An 18,118-nucleotide genomic window follows, 5' to 3' on the forward strand; every position below is an offset into this window, starting at 1 on the left:
GCGAGAGAGGGAACACAAGCAGGGGGAGTGGGAGCCCGATGCAGGGCTCGATCCCAGGACCCCGGGATCACGCCCTGGGCCGAAGGCAGACGCTTAACGACTGAGCCGCCCAGGCGCCCCTCACTTCTCACCTTCTTAATGTGATCCGATTTTTATCTAACTCCCTTTCATGCATGCAGCCCTATGCTTCACTTGAGGGAAAGCTGACCTCATCCTGTAGCTCCAAAGATGGGGCCTGATTAGACCAAGTCAATCTGTGTAATCCACTCCATCAGTCAGAGTGACTGACTTAGCTGTAGGCATGTGACCTAGTTCAGACAAGTGAAATGTGAAAGATCTGGAAGCGACTACTGAAAAGAAAGTTCCTTGCCCTTCTGAAAAAGCACTCTGCCAGTCTGTCTCTGTATATCTCTTTCCTTCTTACCTGACTGAACAAAGAAGCACAAAACCATTATTACTCCTGCCACCACTCTTACGACCTTGAGGGAAAACAGCCTTAGGTAAAGCCGATAATTTGGACAAAACAATGAAGAATCGAAAAAGAACCTAGTCTTTGATAACATCATTGAGCCAGAGATTCAACAAGTCTTAAAGCAGTCTTCCTCTAGACTTCCAATTTTGTGAGTCAGAATGCTTTCTTATTGTTTAAGTCAGACTTAGGTGGGTCTTTTCTTCCTTACAGAAATACACACTCATGGAAGCAGAAAATATCTGAATGATGGTGGAAAAGCTGTGAGAGTTTTTGGGGGCGCCTGGGTGGTTCAGTCGTTAAGCAACTGCCTTCGGCTCAGGGCGTGATCCCAGCGTTCTGGGATTGAGCCCCACATCAGGCTCCTCCGCTGGAAGTCTGCTTCTTCCTCTCCCACTCCCGCTGCTTGTGTTCCCTCTCTCACTGGCTGTCTCTCTCTCTGTCGAATAAATAAATAAAATCTTAAAAAAAAAAAGAAAGAAAGAAAGAAAAGAAAAGCTGTGCGAGTTTTTGAATATGGGTCTGACTCTACAGCAGACCACTTAACCACTATGTTATATTCTCTGTAGCAGGCACACAATAACCCTTGATGAAGTGTGAACACAATGTTATTTACTATCAAGAGCACTTCCCTATAAGATCAGGTTTTGTGAGGATTTTAAATAGTTTCAGTGTTCCAAACTAATGAATGTAGAGTAATTTACTAAGTGATTTCTATAATGTTAGTTAGCTATGTAAGTTACTTCCAATTTTTTGACATCTGTCCATCCACCTTTTTCAACAAACACTTATTGCATAACTGCTACAGTGTCAGATGCTGTTCCAGGCACTATAGCAATACAGTAGTGAGGAACAGGCAAAAACTCATGTCCCTATGGAGCTTATATTCTAGGTTGGGGAGAGAGAACAGATTTGAAAACTAAGTAAAAGAACTATGGCTATAAATTAGAAGAAGAAATATTAGGTAGGGAAGGTGGACAGAAGGAGATAGGAGGGGAGCAATTTTAGATAGCGTGGCTAGGGAAAACCTCACTCAGGTAATACTGGGCAAAAACCTGAAGGAGGCAAGGGAGCCTGCAATGAGGCCAAACAGATGAAGAGCATTCTAGGCACACGGAATGGCAAGAGCAGAAGTCCTGATGTGGGAATGTGTCTACCGTGTGCAGGAGACTGAGCAGCTGGAGCAGAATGAGTGATGGGAGAGAACAGTAGGTGATGAAGTCTGACATCAAAAGAGGCTAAAATGCATAGAACCTTCTGGGCCCTTTCAAAGAACTTTGGCTTTTACACTGAGATAGAAAGGCACTGGAGAGCTTCAAGCACAGGTGAGACAAGCCTAACTTACACTCTTTTTTCTTTTTGGTCTAACCTACATTCTAAAAGGACTTGGCTGCTATAGTGAAAACAGACTATGTGGAAGATGGGAAGTTAGGAGGCTACTATAATAAACTAGGTAAGAGATTATGGTGGCTTGGATCAAGGTGACAGCAGTAGAGATGGTGAGAAATAGATTCTGGATACATTTTGAAGGTTAACAAGACTTGCTCATGAATCACATTTGGGGTATGAGAAAAAGAGAGAAGTAAAAGATAACTCTAATATTTTTAGCCTAAGCAATCAGATGCAGTTGAGAACTGGGATAAAGAGGCAGTGGGAAGAACAACTTTGGAGGGGATGAAAACAAGCTCAGTTTTGGAGAGGTTAGGTTTGAGATTCCTATTAAGTATCTAAATGGAGATGTCGAATAGGTCACTGAGTATATGGGTCAAAAGGTCAGAGAGAGGTTCTAGGTAGAGAAAAAAATTGGGGAATTATCATTATATAGATGATATAAGACCGGATGGGCCAACCAAATGAGTGAGAAGAGGTCCAGGGACTGAACCTTGTGGCCTTCCAATTTTTAGAGGTTGAGAATATGAAGAGAAACAAGCAAGAGAAACTAGGCAGCTGAAAGTATAGTTAGAAAAACCAAGAGAGTGGGATGAACAACGTGATCTTCATGGATGTGACTTCTTCCCAAAACTGGTATTTTGAATAAATGAAGGCAGAAACTTGGGTTTTTTGTTCGCCACTGAATCTGCAGTACCTAGCACGGTAGGTGCTACGAAGTAAGTATTCAATTTCCTACTGGATAAGACCAAAGGGTGTGAACATTTTTATGGTTTGACATGTTGTTTACAGATTTCTTTCCAAAAGGGTCATGCTAATATACCAATTTAGAAGGGATAAGTAATGTATGAGAGTAACTTTTAACACAGGCTTGCTCATACTTTGATGTGAACAGTCTATTCATGTCCACTGTTAGTGGAGTCTTGCTGTTTTTCCCATTGTATGTGAGCACTTTTCATACATACTATGTTCTTTCTTTCAGGATTTGTTTTAGGAGAGTCAGAATTTTATGCAGTTATTTTCAATATTTTCCATTAAATTTCAAAATGAAATTTTCCTTATCATATGGAAAATGTATTTTACTGCCATCCAAAATAATGTCTAGAACTCCTGATTCTAAAATCGCTTGGTGTTAGGGGTTGAATTGTGTCCCCCCCCAAAATATGCTGAAGTGCCTGTCACCTGTAACACCCAGTACCTGTCAATGTGACCTTATTTAGAAATAGGGTCTTTACAGATATGTAATCAAGTTAGGACGAAAGTGGACCCCAATCCAGTACGACTGAGGTCTTTAAAAGGAGAGGAGAAGGGACAAAGAAACACGCAGGGAGAAAACGACCATCTGACAACAGCGGTAGAGACTGAGATGATGCATCCATAAACCAAAGGAGGCCAAAGACTGTCAGCAAAGGCCAGAAGTTAGAAGAGGCAAAGAAAGATTCTCTCTTACGTGTTTCAGAAAGAGCAAGGCCCTGCCAACATCCTGATTTGGGGACTTACAGCCTCCAGAACTGGGCCCTTCTAAGCCACTCAGTCTGTGGGACTTTCTTAGAGCAGCACTAAAAGAAACTAATAGACATAGTAAAAACATTTCCACCACAGAACAACACGGAAAATAAGAAACAAACTTCAGTGCAGCCAGGAAACATCTGACCCCTGCAGCTTCAATACATGAAGGTGGACTACAGTGTATATGAGGGAGACACGTGGAGGAAGATGAAACCCGAGTGTCTGCAGTTAGTGATACTGACAAACAGCCTTTAACGTGCCCCCACAGAATGAAAGGAGGGATCAGGAGTTAAAGGTACTTGGTATAATGGAAGACATGGGATGAAAACAGAAGACTTGATTAAATCTATATAAGGAGCAATTAAAGTTCTGTGGGAGACTGGGGGTTTTATTTTCTGGTGAATCTACACATCAGAGGGGGGTCATTAGCCTGTGCTAAAAACACAGATTTTCATACTAAATGTTCAGACCACCCAGGCAGAAGATTCAAAGATCTTTCTTTGGAAAAATTAAACAGTCCTAGAGAAGAGGCCTCATAGATTCTGATGTTTGCAGATTTCCTAAGTAAAGAACTTCTCATCACTCTATTACATGTCAACAAGCTCTGACCATGGATATAGCATTTCCCATCAGCTTACACTGCCTCACTCTAAAATATGGAAAGCTTAGGATACCAGACAAGAAAGGAAAGACTCCAATATGAAAGACAAGAGACTAAACTAATAGATGCAACTCAGAAAGGAAAAAAAAACCAGAAACAATTTTTTTTTCAAAAACACTATAATATCCTATGGAAGATAAGACAGTGAATCCATGAAACCAGAATAATAGGATGATATAAAAATGGCATAAACAAAGGTAACTAGAAAGAATTTTTTGGAAATTCAAAATCAACAATTAATGAAAAAAAAGAGTGGGAAGATGAAGGGAGGAAATCTTGCAGAAAACAGAACAAGAAAACAAAGAGATGGACAATAAGATAAAAGACAAGAAAACTGGAGGCTCAATCTAGGATATACAATATGGAAAAGGAACTAAAAAAGCAAGTCAGACAACATATTTGGGAGGAAATTATTAACAAAACAATATAAGGAACATTTTCTAGAAATCACATGATCTCTAAATTTAAAGGGCTTAATAAGTAGATGACAAAATGAAAGAAAATAATGGTTCATATTAAAGCAGATCATTGCGAACGTACAGATCATCAGGAATAAAGAGAATATTCTAAAACTTTCTTGCATATATTGTGGCAGAGACTTCCAACTGTCCCCCAGTGTACCTTTCCTTTTCTTCCTTTTAGTAACAGGATCCCATGTATTTTAGCAAGACAAAAGGCTGCCTAGCTACAGACAACATCTCTCAGCCTCCCTTGTAGCAAAGTTTTGACCAATGGAATGAGAGCAGGAGTAATGTGAGCAACACCCAGATGTTTCTCTTTTCTTTCCTTTTTTTTTTTTTTTTTAAGATTTTATTTATTTATTTGAAAGAGAGAGAGAAAGAGAGAGAGCAAAAGCAGGGGGAGGAGCAGAAGGAGAGGGAGAAGCAGGCTCCCTGGCGAGCAGGGAACTGGACTGAGGGCTTGATCCCAGGACCCTGAGATCATGACCTGAGTCTAAGGCAGATACCCAACTGATTGAGCCACCCAGGTGCCCCTCAGATCATGTTTTTCTTTTTTTTTTCTTTTTTTTTTTTTTTTTAAGATCATGTTTTTCTAACAAAACCTGTCGACATTCACCTTCCTCCTGGCTAGAAAATGATAATAACTGAAGCAGTTGCTCAAAACTCAGAGATGGAAGCCCCATTTTGAGATTCCTGAATTGTCCTATTAGCTTGTGGAACAGAGGTGTTTACTTGGCCATTGTGAGAAATAGAGTTCTATTTCATTTAAGGTTCTGTATTTTTGGGTCCCTTTGCTACAGCAAGTGTACTCTAGTTTTAAAAAAGGATTGAAACTAGAAGGTCATTGACAGCGGATTTCTATTTTGTTCAGTGTCACAGTTTCTTGCACTTAGAATACTGCCTGCACATATCAGGCATTTAAAAACTATGCATGAATAATTTATGAGTGAATGACACTGGACTTCTAAACAGGAAGTATGAAAGCAAGAAGACCATAAGAAAATGCCCTCAAAATTCCTAGTGAAAAGGATTTATAATTCTATACCCAAACTATTAACAAATATATTAAATACATTTTCAGAAATATAAAAACTTAAAAACTTTTTATCTTTTTAGCCTTTCTCAGGTAGCTACTAGAGGATGTACTCTACCAAAGTAAGGGAGCATTCAAGAAAGAAGACAAGGAGTCCAAAAAAACAAGGATCCAACACAGAAGAGACGTGAAGGAATTTCTAGGACGACAACAAAAGAAAGTTCTAGGATGACAGCTGGGTGAGAGGCCAAGAGAGCAACCAGTCCAAACTGGAGTAGAACTAAAGGGCACCAGGAAGGAAGTTTCCAAGTTAAACAGCAAAACGAACATCCTGACAACTGTCCTGAGTGGTCTGACCTTATGGAAAACTGTGCTGAGACGGGGTGTGAGAAGACTGAGCAATAGATATTTGGAAAACCAACCAACAAACAAAAACACCTAAGCATTAATAAGTTTATCATTAACTTCATGAAACAGAGCTGTACAAGAAAGGAAACATAATCATAGTATACACTACTTAATAGTGAATAATATTTTCCCAAAATGTGACAAGTATATTAGGCAGAATAAAGGGCAAAATTCTCATCTACTGTAATAGGAAATCAGTAAAAACTGTCTAAAACTAATGATTCAAAAGAGAGAAAAATATGAAAACACCATTTAAAAACGTGGAAGTGTTGGGGCGCCTGGGTGGCTCAGTCGTTAAGTGTCTGCCTTTGGCTCAGGGCCTGATCCTGGGGTCCTGGGATCAAGCCCCACATTGGGCTCCCTGCTCTGCTGGGAGCCTGCTTCTTCCTCTCCCACTCCCCCTGCTTGTGTTCCCTCTCTCGCTGGCTGTCTCTCTCTGTCAAATAAATAAATAAAATCTTAAAAAAAAAATGTGGAAGTGTCACTGGAGAACAAGAAAAGATGTGGGGAGACATGGGGTAGGGAAGTGCTATCAATTTCATTTTCAGTGTTTAGGAGTATTTGCCTTTTAAACTGTATGCATATATCACTTTCATAAAAATTTAAATATTAAAATGCAGAATTATAAACATTTAAAAGACTAACCTTACTTTTCTCATAAGACAGGAACTGTCTTGTTATGACCTAAATTATATACATTTTAATATGACAGAAGCAGAAGTCCTCCAGATTGGGAGAATTATTCCTGAAGCTACTCTGTACCTTTTTGGGTAGTTGTTGTTGTTGTTGTTTAAAGATTTTATTTAATTATTTGAGAGAGAGAGAGTGAGCAAGAGAGAGAGCACAAGCTGGGGTGGTGGTGGTGGAGAAGAGGCAGAGAGAGAAGCAGACTTCCTGCTGAGCAGGAAGCCTGATGCGGGGCTCAATCCCAGGACCCTGAGATCATGACCTGAGCTGAAGGCAGACGCTTCACTGACTGAGCCACCCGGGCGCCCCTGGGTTGTTTTAAACAAATGACTGTAGAAAGAAAGGTGACAGCATTTATGTCATACATTATGAAATAACCAAGAATGGCAGAATAGCATTTTACTAAAATAACTGCCTTAATTAAATAGGACCATGTGAAGAAACAAGTGATCAAAGGCTAGTCTGGGAACCTAATAAACACTTAAGTATATAATCCATATTGGAAAATGAATTAGGATGGGAAAGAGGAGAAGCAACTGAGATGAAATCACTGTTCACTCTGTGCCAACCAATGTGCTGGGGGCTCTACATCGTGATCTCATTTGATCCTTAACAGGGTTGGAGATGCTAAGTAATTTGTTCAAGGTCACACAGCCCCTAGACCATAGATAAGTTGTAAAATGATGAAAACTATAGTAAAGTTTAAATAGTACCCAGCTGTAAGCAAATAACACAGTTTATAAGAATTTCATTCATTTTTAAAAAATTGTTTAATGTTGCTAAAACCCAAATACTCCTATACAAATTTATTTCATTAGAATCAACTCAAATTCTTACTTACTTGAATGTGGCAAGAGGACTGGAGCAAAGATGCTATTGCTGCCTATTGGAATGAGAAAAATTGATTTGAAAAGAAAGGTAGTATGTATGGTTTTATTTTAAAAATATTTTTGCATAAAGTAACAAATGCAATAACACAGAGAATACAGAATTTTATCATCCTCTCTTGACATGTTAGTTTTAAAAGAAATGAACCCGGAATGTTACCTTTGTAGCTGGAATGTTTTTCCTTTCTTAGCATAAGTAGTTCCCTCTCTATCACAGTCTCTTTTTAAATTTCCTTCACAACACTTATCTGCTTGTTTTCGTACTCTCTGTTGCTCCCTTTAGAGCAGCAGTATGGGGCCCGGAAGGTACTAAACAAATCTTTAATGAATAAATTGGAAAATAAGATGCATAAACAATGTACAAATGATGCTTTAGTCCCTTGCATTAATCATTATTTTCACATTTAAATGCCACTTTCCACACTAATACAGTGTGCAAAGGACTCTACAGTTCCCTAATTAAAATGATGAGAAGAATGATATGAAACACAACATTGCTTTTTTACCAAATGGTTTACATCAAATACATACCACAGGAACTGCTGAGGTCCACATCTAAAAACACACTAAGGTCTGAAGAAGCAGATACTGGTGGAGTAGATGGTGTATTTGGAGAGGTTGGTGCTGACACAGTTGATTCAATATCAGTTTCAGCAATCCGACTAAAGCTCATTTTACATGGTTCTCTTTCTAATGGCGTTGGATGACCTCGTAAAGTGCCTGAGGTAGAGCCATGTCGGCCTGCATTAGGCCGTATTCCAGGAGATTTTAAAGAGAAAGTTGATTTCCTAGGCTGGGAAAAGCAAACATAACTACCATCACTAATTTGCATGGACTTTATTTTTATGGCTTGACACTACCTTATTCATTCTTAGCATGTAGTTAAGGGACTACAATAAACCCCAATCTGCAAGCACCCTGTAACATTCCAGTAGGACACTTCGGGATTTGGACTTGAATACAAGTAAACGTCTTTTCATACTGCAGAAATAAAATTCTTAAAAATCTGTATGACAACTTGTTCCTCCCCAAACACTTGAACCTAAACTTCTTCAAATCATTGGTATCAATTTTACATGTATTTACTGCGGACGTAATATACGCAACATATTATGTTAGGTGCATCAAGGTAAATGACGCACCTAACAGTGAATGACCAACCTCCACAATGGTACTTTCAAGTGTTTGGAGAAAACTGCTACCATTGTCTCCCACCACCATGCCCCCTTTTAAACTCTCACAGTGATAACCTAATGAAAAAACATGGAATTCAGATAACTTGAGTTAAAATCTCCAGTGTGCTGATATCTCGCTTTGCAGTCTTAAAAGAGTTATTTAACGACTTTGTGCCTCAGTTTTTGTTTGTAAAATGAGAATAAGATCTATATCCTACAACTGTTGTGGAGATGAGATAACATCTTGCTGCTTGGCTCAAAGTAGGTATAAGTGTTTTTAATTCCTCCCACATCTTGCTTTCTGTTCGACTACTTAGAATTGGTCTTCCCCCTACTTCTGTTGCCACTGCAAACACAAGAATAACTTGGAGCTGTAACAGCAAATTTTAGCATCAAGTTCATTCCAGTGGTGACCATGGATGATTTGCTCTAATGACAGGAGTCATGGTCAGGCCAGAAGAACCATGATACACTTGCTTACTCCTTTTTCCTGTTTCATTTCCTGGTCATTTACAGCTCTCACTTTTTCACAACTTTCCCCCTTATACTAGGAAGCTTAAAAGCTGACAAAGAAGTCTTACAAAGATAAAGAATAAACGAGATTTTATCAAAAGCCTAATAACATTGCCTCCTACAGTACCTATCACTTTAGAAACAGTATAGTACTACAACACAAAGGACTGAAAAATAGCTATTCAAATAAATTAGAATTTTAATGGTAATACATTATTAAACACTGAAGATAATATTGTTTTAAAAATCAGTTTTTCCAAAATTATAACGAACTTACAAATCGAGGTGGCTGTTTGCAGTTTCGGGGTTCAATTTCTAGTGACTTGTTGAACAAATAATCTGTAAACTCCTTTTCAGAAGCACTTCCCATGGGGTTAAGGTTTTCAAAGAACCTCTGGAATTAAATAAATTTCCATAAGTACATGTTTTAGATCTTATTGGAACATGTATTTCAGCAGTTTAAAATAAAAAAAATTATCAATAAATTAAGGGATCGTAATGTCTGAGAGTTCACAAGAATTGCTGATTCCAATCTCTCTACTTTCAAATAAAGCTGTACAATTTCTACGGGAGTTGTATATTTTAGTCTTCATTTTCTATTAAGAAGATGGAGAGATTTTCATTTATTACCACTTAATGGCTCGGTTAACATTTGTCCTACTCATTATAACAAGATGGTTATCACCAGTAAGCTATCAAAAGTGTTTAGAACAGAATTATAATTCACAATGAGGCTTTTTAAAAAAAAGCTTTTATTTTTAAGTCATCTCTACACCCAATGTGGGGGTCCAACTTACAACCCCGAGATCAAGAGTCACATGCTCCACCAACTGAGCAAGCCGGGTGTCCCACAATGACACCTTCGATAATCAGAAAAAAAAACAGAGATAAGATGGATTAAGTTCTATTCAAAAGTAATTTCAAGAACAATTACAAACTTATCCATGCTGACCTCTAGTAAAATAACCTTTCTTAGGAAAAATTTTTCTAAGCTTGTATTTAAGCTTTTAGATAGAAAATTTAGATGATTTAGCAAAGGGTAAAAAGAATATAAATAGTAATCTCACCAAGCAGAGATCTGTTAACATTTTACTCTTAGAATATTGCAATGTTTTTACCATGTGAATATATGCATATATACATATTACATATATTTGTTTTTTGGGTTTTTTTTTTATTTTGCAAAACTGGGACCATAACAGTTATTTTTAACCTTTTTTTTTTTTTAGCGTATAACTCAATATTTTTCCATGTGGTTTACTTAGTTTATAAGTACAAACTTTAGCTCTACAATCTTTATTCATATGCATGTTTATTTCACCAGTCTCCACACACTCAGTTATCCACTGCACTGCTTTCTAATTCTTTATATTACAATAAGAATAATTATTAACTCCTCGTGCATAAATTTTTCTGTACATTTCTGATTATTTTCTCAGAAAAATTCCTTAGAAGCAAATTACTGGATTTAACTTTATTCAATTTCGAAGTGGTTTAAGAAGCATATATAAAACAAGTACTGGGTTTTCACTTTAACAGTAGGCAAAATGATCTTTAAAATTTCTGATATAAAATTCTCCCATTTTTCAGGCATTCTGCCAATGTCAAGAAAATTATATTACTCCTTTAACAATATTGAAACAGCTTGTTCTTATACTCAGGTTAGTCAAATTAAATCATAAGAACCAACAGCAATGTAAAGACTTCTGTAAAGTTATAATAGCAGTAATCTTGATTTTCTCATCCTTTGCTCTATTTTTTAATACTATTTACTACCTTGGTTAACTATGGCTTGAAAAGTAAATACCCCCACACCCCCACAAAGCATCATTTAATGCTTTAAATGATGGTAGGAAGTCTAGACCAGATCACAAAAACCTATTAGAAGTTACCGAGATATGAATGTTAAAAGTACTATTTCAAATATACCCAACTATAATGTAACATGATTTCTCGGGAAAATATATTATAAACACTTTAATCTGAGCTTCAAGAGTGTATTTCTTTAGACCTTTGAAGTTCAATATCACAGAGGGCTGGCCCCATAGTGAGGAAAGAGAATGAAATATGGGACCACCAGCAGCTTGTCACGATTTTCTTCAGAGCAGGTATCCGTCTACACTTTCATAATGCTGTAGTTTAGGTCATTCTTTCTTAGGACTTTAGGGTATTTTGTTTTGAACTGGGAACAAAGAATAGTTACCATTTACAATTTAGGAGGGTGGGAGTCATGGTGGGCATTTTCACTTAATATGCTGACCTGCACACTAAGCCTGAAAGTTGAGCACAATTTTTAATGGGACAGGTGAACTTATTCTGATAGCTACTATATATTCTGAATTTCAAATAAGTATAACACAATAAAATTTATTTAACATAAATATAGTATCATAATTTACTATGATTTAGAAGGTGCCCCACATCTTACAATACCACAGAATCAATGTTATAAACTATTGCTCAGAATAGAATATCAATTGATAGAATGTTAAAAAAATGATTTTTTGCTAAGCATATACATATATATATATATACACATACATATATATATACACACACACACATATAAATATATATAAAACCAACCTCTTCCCTTATTTAAACCTAGTGTTCTTATGAAAAAATTAATCAATGTTACATTGGCACATGTAACATATCTGAAATGGCTAACAACCGATGACAGTGGATTTTCTTTTCACTACATGGACATCAGAGTTTCATTCCATTTTGTCATGCATTTTTTGAAAGTATTTCTTGAACCAGTTGCACAAAGAAGCAATACTCTCAAGAAAAAAGTACCTAACAATATGTAGTTTTTAAGATTTTATTTTTAAGTACTCTCTACACCCAACATGGGGCTCAAACCCTGATATCAAGAGTCATATGCTTTACCAACTGAGCCATGCAGGCATCCCAGTACCTAGTAATATTCGTAACTGCAGACTGTTAGCACAGAGTATCTAGTATTTACCACTTCGATCTAGTGATTAATTATTAACTTACTATATTACTTTTATAGGAAAATAAGTAGCATAAGGTGTGGTTATGATATTTCTTACAGATTGCAGAGGATTTAACATGTTCTCTTTTAAAGACAAGCGAAGAAAATATTTACCCTCATTTCTGGTTCTATCCGTAAACAGTAAGGTTGATTCTGATACTGCTGAATTTCTCCAGTAATTTCAGCTACTTTCCTCCTCTTACTGAAATTGATTAAATCTTTTCCTTTCTTTTTTAAAAAATCATTATTCCCTTCTTCAGTTTTCAGGATATTTGTTAAATATATTCCTAGTAAAAAAGAGTATTTGAAGAAAAGTTATAAAATCTGTTACTTAATCAATCATTTGAAAAAACAACTGATGTAGTAAAGTTGAAAGACATCCTATAATCCAGCAATTCTACCACTAAAATGTTGATAAGTCTCTAATAGGCTTATTAGTTAAGTTTACATTAGGAATTTTTTAACATTTAAAGAATTTAAAATAAAAAGAAAATTAGGGTTTAGGAAAGCCTTGATTTATTCCTTAGACTAACAGCCTAAAATAAAAGGGAGGATTCATTCACAAAGTCTAAGTTATAAGTGTTAAATCTGTTTTAACCACTTTAATATTTGATTATAAATATTTAATGCCAATGATCTTAAATAATGATCAGTAAATTAATTTTAAGCCAATTCTGGTGATAAAACTATAGATTTATAAATTAATTATGTTTCCCCAAAGCCCATAATTTAGACAGAAAAAGAATTATTCCTCATTCTGGGACAGTAAGAAAGTTTTTAGCTCCTTTTTCATACATAATTATGGATTCATTTAAATCAGTGTCTCTCAACTGGGGGCAAGTTTGTCCCCTCGGAAATATTTGGGATTGTCTGGAGACATTTTTGGTTAGCACAACCAGTGGGGTGTGTGTGTGTGTGTGTGTGTGTGTGTGTACACAGGCATGCATGTTTGTTCAAAATTCCTATGTTGAAATCTTAATGCCCAATGTGATAGTATTAGGAGATGGGACCTTTGGGAGGTGCTTACACCCTGAGGGTGGAGCCCTCGTGAATAGAATCAGTAGTCATATAGAAAGACCCCACAGAGCTCCTTACAACAACTCTATGAGATAATTATCATAAACCTCTATTTTAAAGATAAGGAAACAGAGACTTTAAGGTTTTATTTATCAATATAAACAGCTAATAAAAGTAGATATGCTTAGAAATAAAAATCAGGACAATCTGCCTTTAAAGGCTGGTCTCTTTGCTACAATAAACTACCTCAAAATATAAATATAAATCTATATTCAGTAACTTACCAAAAAAAGGCACACAAGGTGGATTGATTGACTTCAGTTTTACTAGGTATTTTTTAAAGTGATCTTGACTTAACTCCGCAGCTTCATCCAAAATTCTCCTTTTTCTTTCCTGCAATGCCTTTAAAATATATAAATTGAGTATAATTTGTTTTTACAATTCAATCATATTTTATGAACACAGAGCTTGGAATTTTATAAAATTTTGCAAATATCTGAAAAATAATTTTTTAAATTAAAGATGAGTAGTATTCCTTTCTGCACTTGCCTGAAATGATTTATCTATAAATACAAAACTTAAAAACTTATTTTCTAATATAAATTAGAGCATTAAGCAATAAAAAATTCTTCCTCAGGATCTTATTATTTATAATTCAGACTAGCCAGAGTTTCAAATTATAGCTATAAGAGAGAAATATAATCCTAAAGCATTCAAATATTTTTCCACTGTACGGTCTTTTGAGGCTAAGGGCAAGGTTTTGGTAAGGAGGAGAAGGCTGTAGGAAGGAGAGAAAAATTGAACAAAAATTTAGTAAACCAAATAAGCAGAGTCATTTCTTTTATATTTCATTATTACATTTTTGTTACAAATAATTCTTTTTAACCTCATTAAGTATACACACACACACACACACACACACACACACACTAATCCACAGCAAACATTGCACTTGATGGAAAACTGTCGATGCATTTCCTTTAATTTAAGGAAAAAGCAAAGGTGATTACATCCTAACTGTCATTCAGTACTCTACAGAAGTCCGAACTAGCATGAACAAGAAAAATAAAGAAAATGAAAGAAAAACTGTCAATATTCACAAACGATATAATTGTCTGTGAAAATACCAAATATATCTACATATGGAGTGTTAATGAAAGAATTTAGAAATGTTGCTGGATATAAAACCAATAGGCAAAAATCAACTGCATTTCGAGATATCAGCAATAAATAAAACAAGATCTTAAAAAAATATGCTAATATAAATCTAACAAAAGAGGTATGAGATCATCATTAAGAAAACCATAAAACTTTATTAAGTGAATAAATGAAGGTAAAGATATACATGTTCATGGTTTGGAAGACTCACTGTAAAATTGTCAGTTCTTTACCAACGGGAACTATGCAATTTATAGAACCAATGCAATTCCTATCAAACTTTCAATAAATGCATGGAAGCAACTGGCTAACTATATGGAACAAAACATGAAATTAGACTCCAACCTCACCCCATACTCAAAACTTATATCTAGCTGGATTAAGGACAGAACGTGAAAAACAAAACATTAAGATAATAGAGAAAGATCGGGTAAACAAGACACCAAACAGCATAAATAACAAGACTAAATAAATAAATTTGACTACATCAAGAACTCTTGTCCATCAAAAGACAGAAAAAAAAGGTGAAAAGAGAAGCTTCAATCTAGGAAGAGACATTTACAATACACATAACTGGCAAAGGATTAAAATCCAGAGAACGCACATAGATTTGTAAGAAAATTCAACAATTAAAAAGACAAAAAATTTCCATAAGAAGAAATACAAATAACCAATAAACATTTAAAAAGAGGTTCATACTCATTAGAAATCGGGTTTATAAACCAAAACTACAAGACTGGAAAATGAAAAGAACTGACAATATCAAGTACTGGTGAGAATGTAACATAACTAGAACTCATACATTTCTGGTGGAAGTATAAACTGGTACAACTATTTGGGAAAACAATCTGGCATCATCTAGTAAAGCTAAAGCTAGCCATATGCTATTATCTAGTAATTCTACTTCTAGGTAAATAACTTAGAGAAATTTGTGCACCAGGATATATGTAGAAAATGTTCATGGTGCTATTACTGATAATAGCCCCACACTGGAAACAGTCCAAATGGCCATTAACTAGTAAATAAATAAACAAATTTTGGTAAGTTTATTCTTATAATATGGTACAGCTAAGAAAAAGAATGAACTATAGCAGTAAGAAGCAACCTGGATGAATTTTAGGAAGATAATGATAAACGAAAAAAGTCTTTGGAGAATTATATTCATATATAATTAAGAAATGTGCAAAATGAAATAATACATTGTTTAGAAATACAAGTAAGTAAAACTATAGAAAAAAGTAGAATAATAAGCACAAAATTCAGAATGGCAGCTGAAGGGGTAAGGATGGAGATGGAATTGGAGGAGTCTTTAAACTGGATACCAGGTATACAGGTGTTCTTTGTATTTTTATTCTTTTTGCCTTATACATATTTCATAAATATTGTTCTGTACCCAATATTTTAAGAAACTAAAACTTAATCTCTCAAATATGCTATTTTAGAGTTTTCAAAATCAGAATTAAAATCATTAACCTATTAAATAGATTAATATTTGGCAATATTCAACTGTTAATGTCCTTCATATATAAAAAGTTCATACAAATCAATAAAATGCAAACACTTGAATAGAAAAACACATACATGAAAGCAATTTGCTCCCCACTCCCTTCTAATCATAACCCACTGAAAGAACCAATGTTATGAAAAGAGTATGTATCTTTCCACACTCTTCTCAATGCTCATGCAATTCCACTAACATGTTAAGGGTCTGTTCTGTTTTTATGTTATTTAAAAAAGAAATCATATTATATTCATTATTCTTAAGTTTTTTTATGGCTTTTCCCCTAAAATATCACAAATACTATTTTTAAGACAATACACATAGATCCTATTCACTTTTTTTCTATAGCTGAACAATATTCTACACTACAGGTGTAGAACAACATATTCAGTCATTCTATCCAAGGACACACATGTTGTTTCTGCTTTCTGTTTTCTGCTACTACAATTAATACTGCAGAAACGACATCTTCGTACATTAACTTTAAAGTCTGGCACTTTTATCTCTGGGCACAAGAGTAGGTGTATTTTAATTTTAACATATACTTTCTGTATCTTTTGAATTTTCTATAACAAACACTAAACATATGCTAGTGTATAATTAAAAATTTTCAATTTTAGAAAGACTTTCTCCATGTTACTCCTTCTTTGACTATATGGTGATTAATTTGTATATCTAAAATGTCACTTATTTGAAATGATCAGTGTGCCATTGGAAAAATCCAATTGAAACTTCATAACATTGAAGTAAACATACTAAACAGAGTCACAAGTCCCATATTCTTTGATGAGTCCTAGGCATACTAGTGTATACTGATTATTTAAGGGAATAAGATGATTTGTAAAGGATTTACTGAAAAAGATCAGTGGTAGAAGCAATTTCTTTTACCATCAATTGTATCTCCCCCCCAAAAAGATGAAATATTTAAGCCTAAAACTTACCTCAAAAGTATGGTCTAGTCTGTATACCGACACTGAATTTACTGCACTGACTATCTCCAATACACCATTGAAGTTATTCAAATCTTGAAAAACTTGCAGAATTTCTATAATTCTGCTTAGTATTGCCACCCGTTCCTCAAAATTTTCTGCTTCCACAATGCACCTAAACAAAACAAAACAAATTATGGTTTAAAAAGCAACTTCCTCACCTCACGTAGAAAAGAAGAAATGTATTTTTAATGAGAATTTAAGCTTACGGATGACTTAATATTATGATTATTAAGAAGTAATAAGACAGAATAAGTAAACACTTACTTTTCAAACCATAAGGTGAGGTTTGTGGTATGGCGAATCATTTTTAATAAATTTGGAGAATTTATTTCTTTATCTTCTTTCGTCCATACACTCCCTACTAGTTCAGAAGGTTGGACTTTCCTGTGGAATCAAAAATCATGGAACTTAACCTACAAATGATTAGTATCAAAATTATTTAAAGATCTTCTAACAGTAAGATAAAGACAACCCAAAAGATAAATGGACAAACACATGAACAGGTTTAAATCACAGAGGTCTGGACCCAAATAGTCACATTCAGGGAGAAGAACATTAAGCCACAACAAAATCCCATTTTACTCCTGCCAGACTAACAAAAGTCTAATAACACCAAATGGGTAAAGATGGGCAGGATCTCGCCAACATTGATGTGCAAGTAACAACTGAAACAACTGCTCTGTAAAGCAATTTAGCAGTATCTCATAATACTGAAGATACACATACTGGATCACCCCACAAATCTATCTAGATATGCACTCCAGAAACACCAGATTATAAGAAAACATTTATATGAATACTCAGTGAAGCAGTCATTATTTGCAAGACTGAAAAATCACAACCTAGAGGCTGGATACACTATGGAGTATTCATATAATGGAACACACAGTAATTAAAATAAGCAAACTAGAGCTATATTGATCAACTTGAACAAATGCCAGAAACAATTTAAGTGCAAAACGTGTTGCAGAATGATACATAAGTATAAACTGTTTTAAAATCTGCAAAACAATGTTACATATTATCAATATGTGTATGCATATAAATTATAAAGGGATACATAGGAATAATAAGCACCAAATACAGGACAGGGGTTATTGGGAGAAAGAAGAACAGAACTGGTAAGAATCAGTCGAAGGATTTCAATTACATTTGTAAGGCTTTTGCTGTTCATGGGCCCTCATTATATAATTTTCTACATTTTTTTAAATACCTAAATTATTCAGTAAGAAATTAAACAGAAGAGCAGTATTGTAT

At 35.1% G+C, this 18,118-nt stretch overlaps 1 protein-coding gene across 2 annotated transcripts in view; it reads right to left on the reverse strand.

Annotated features, from left to right (window-relative positions):
* SOS2 (SOS Ras/Rho guanine nucleotide exchange factor 2) overlaps positions 1-18,118 on the reverse strand; it is an 80,155-nt gene that overhangs the window by 4,321 nt on the left and 57,716 nt on the right. For both annotated transcript variants that reach the window (XM_045799006.2, XM_045799016.2), the window contains exons 15-21: positions 17,126-17,245; positions 16,811-16,973; positions 13,495-13,612; positions 12,308-12,480; positions 9,470-9,586; positions 8,036-8,297; positions 7,459-7,500 (exon numbers count right to left, since the gene is read on the reverse strand). In XM_045799006.2, the coding sequence (XP_045654962.2) occupies positions 7,459-7,500; positions 8,036-8,297; positions 9,470-9,586; positions 12,308-12,480; positions 13,495-13,612; positions 16,811-16,973; positions 17,126-17,245 (995 nt within the window). The remainder of the gene's footprint in view (positions 1-7,458; positions 7,501-8,035; positions 8,298-9,469; positions 9,587-12,307; positions 12,481-13,494; positions 13,613-16,810; positions 16,974-17,125; positions 17,246-18,118) is intronic.

The sequence above is a fragment of the Ursus americanus genome, chromosome 35 (assembly GCF_024610735.1).
Source record: "Ursus americanus isolate L20-20 chromosome 35, mUrsAme1.1.p, whole genome shotgun sequence".
Classification (NCBI taxonomy): domain Eukaryota; kingdom Metazoa; phylum Chordata; class Mammalia; order Carnivora; family Ursidae; genus Ursus; species Ursus americanus.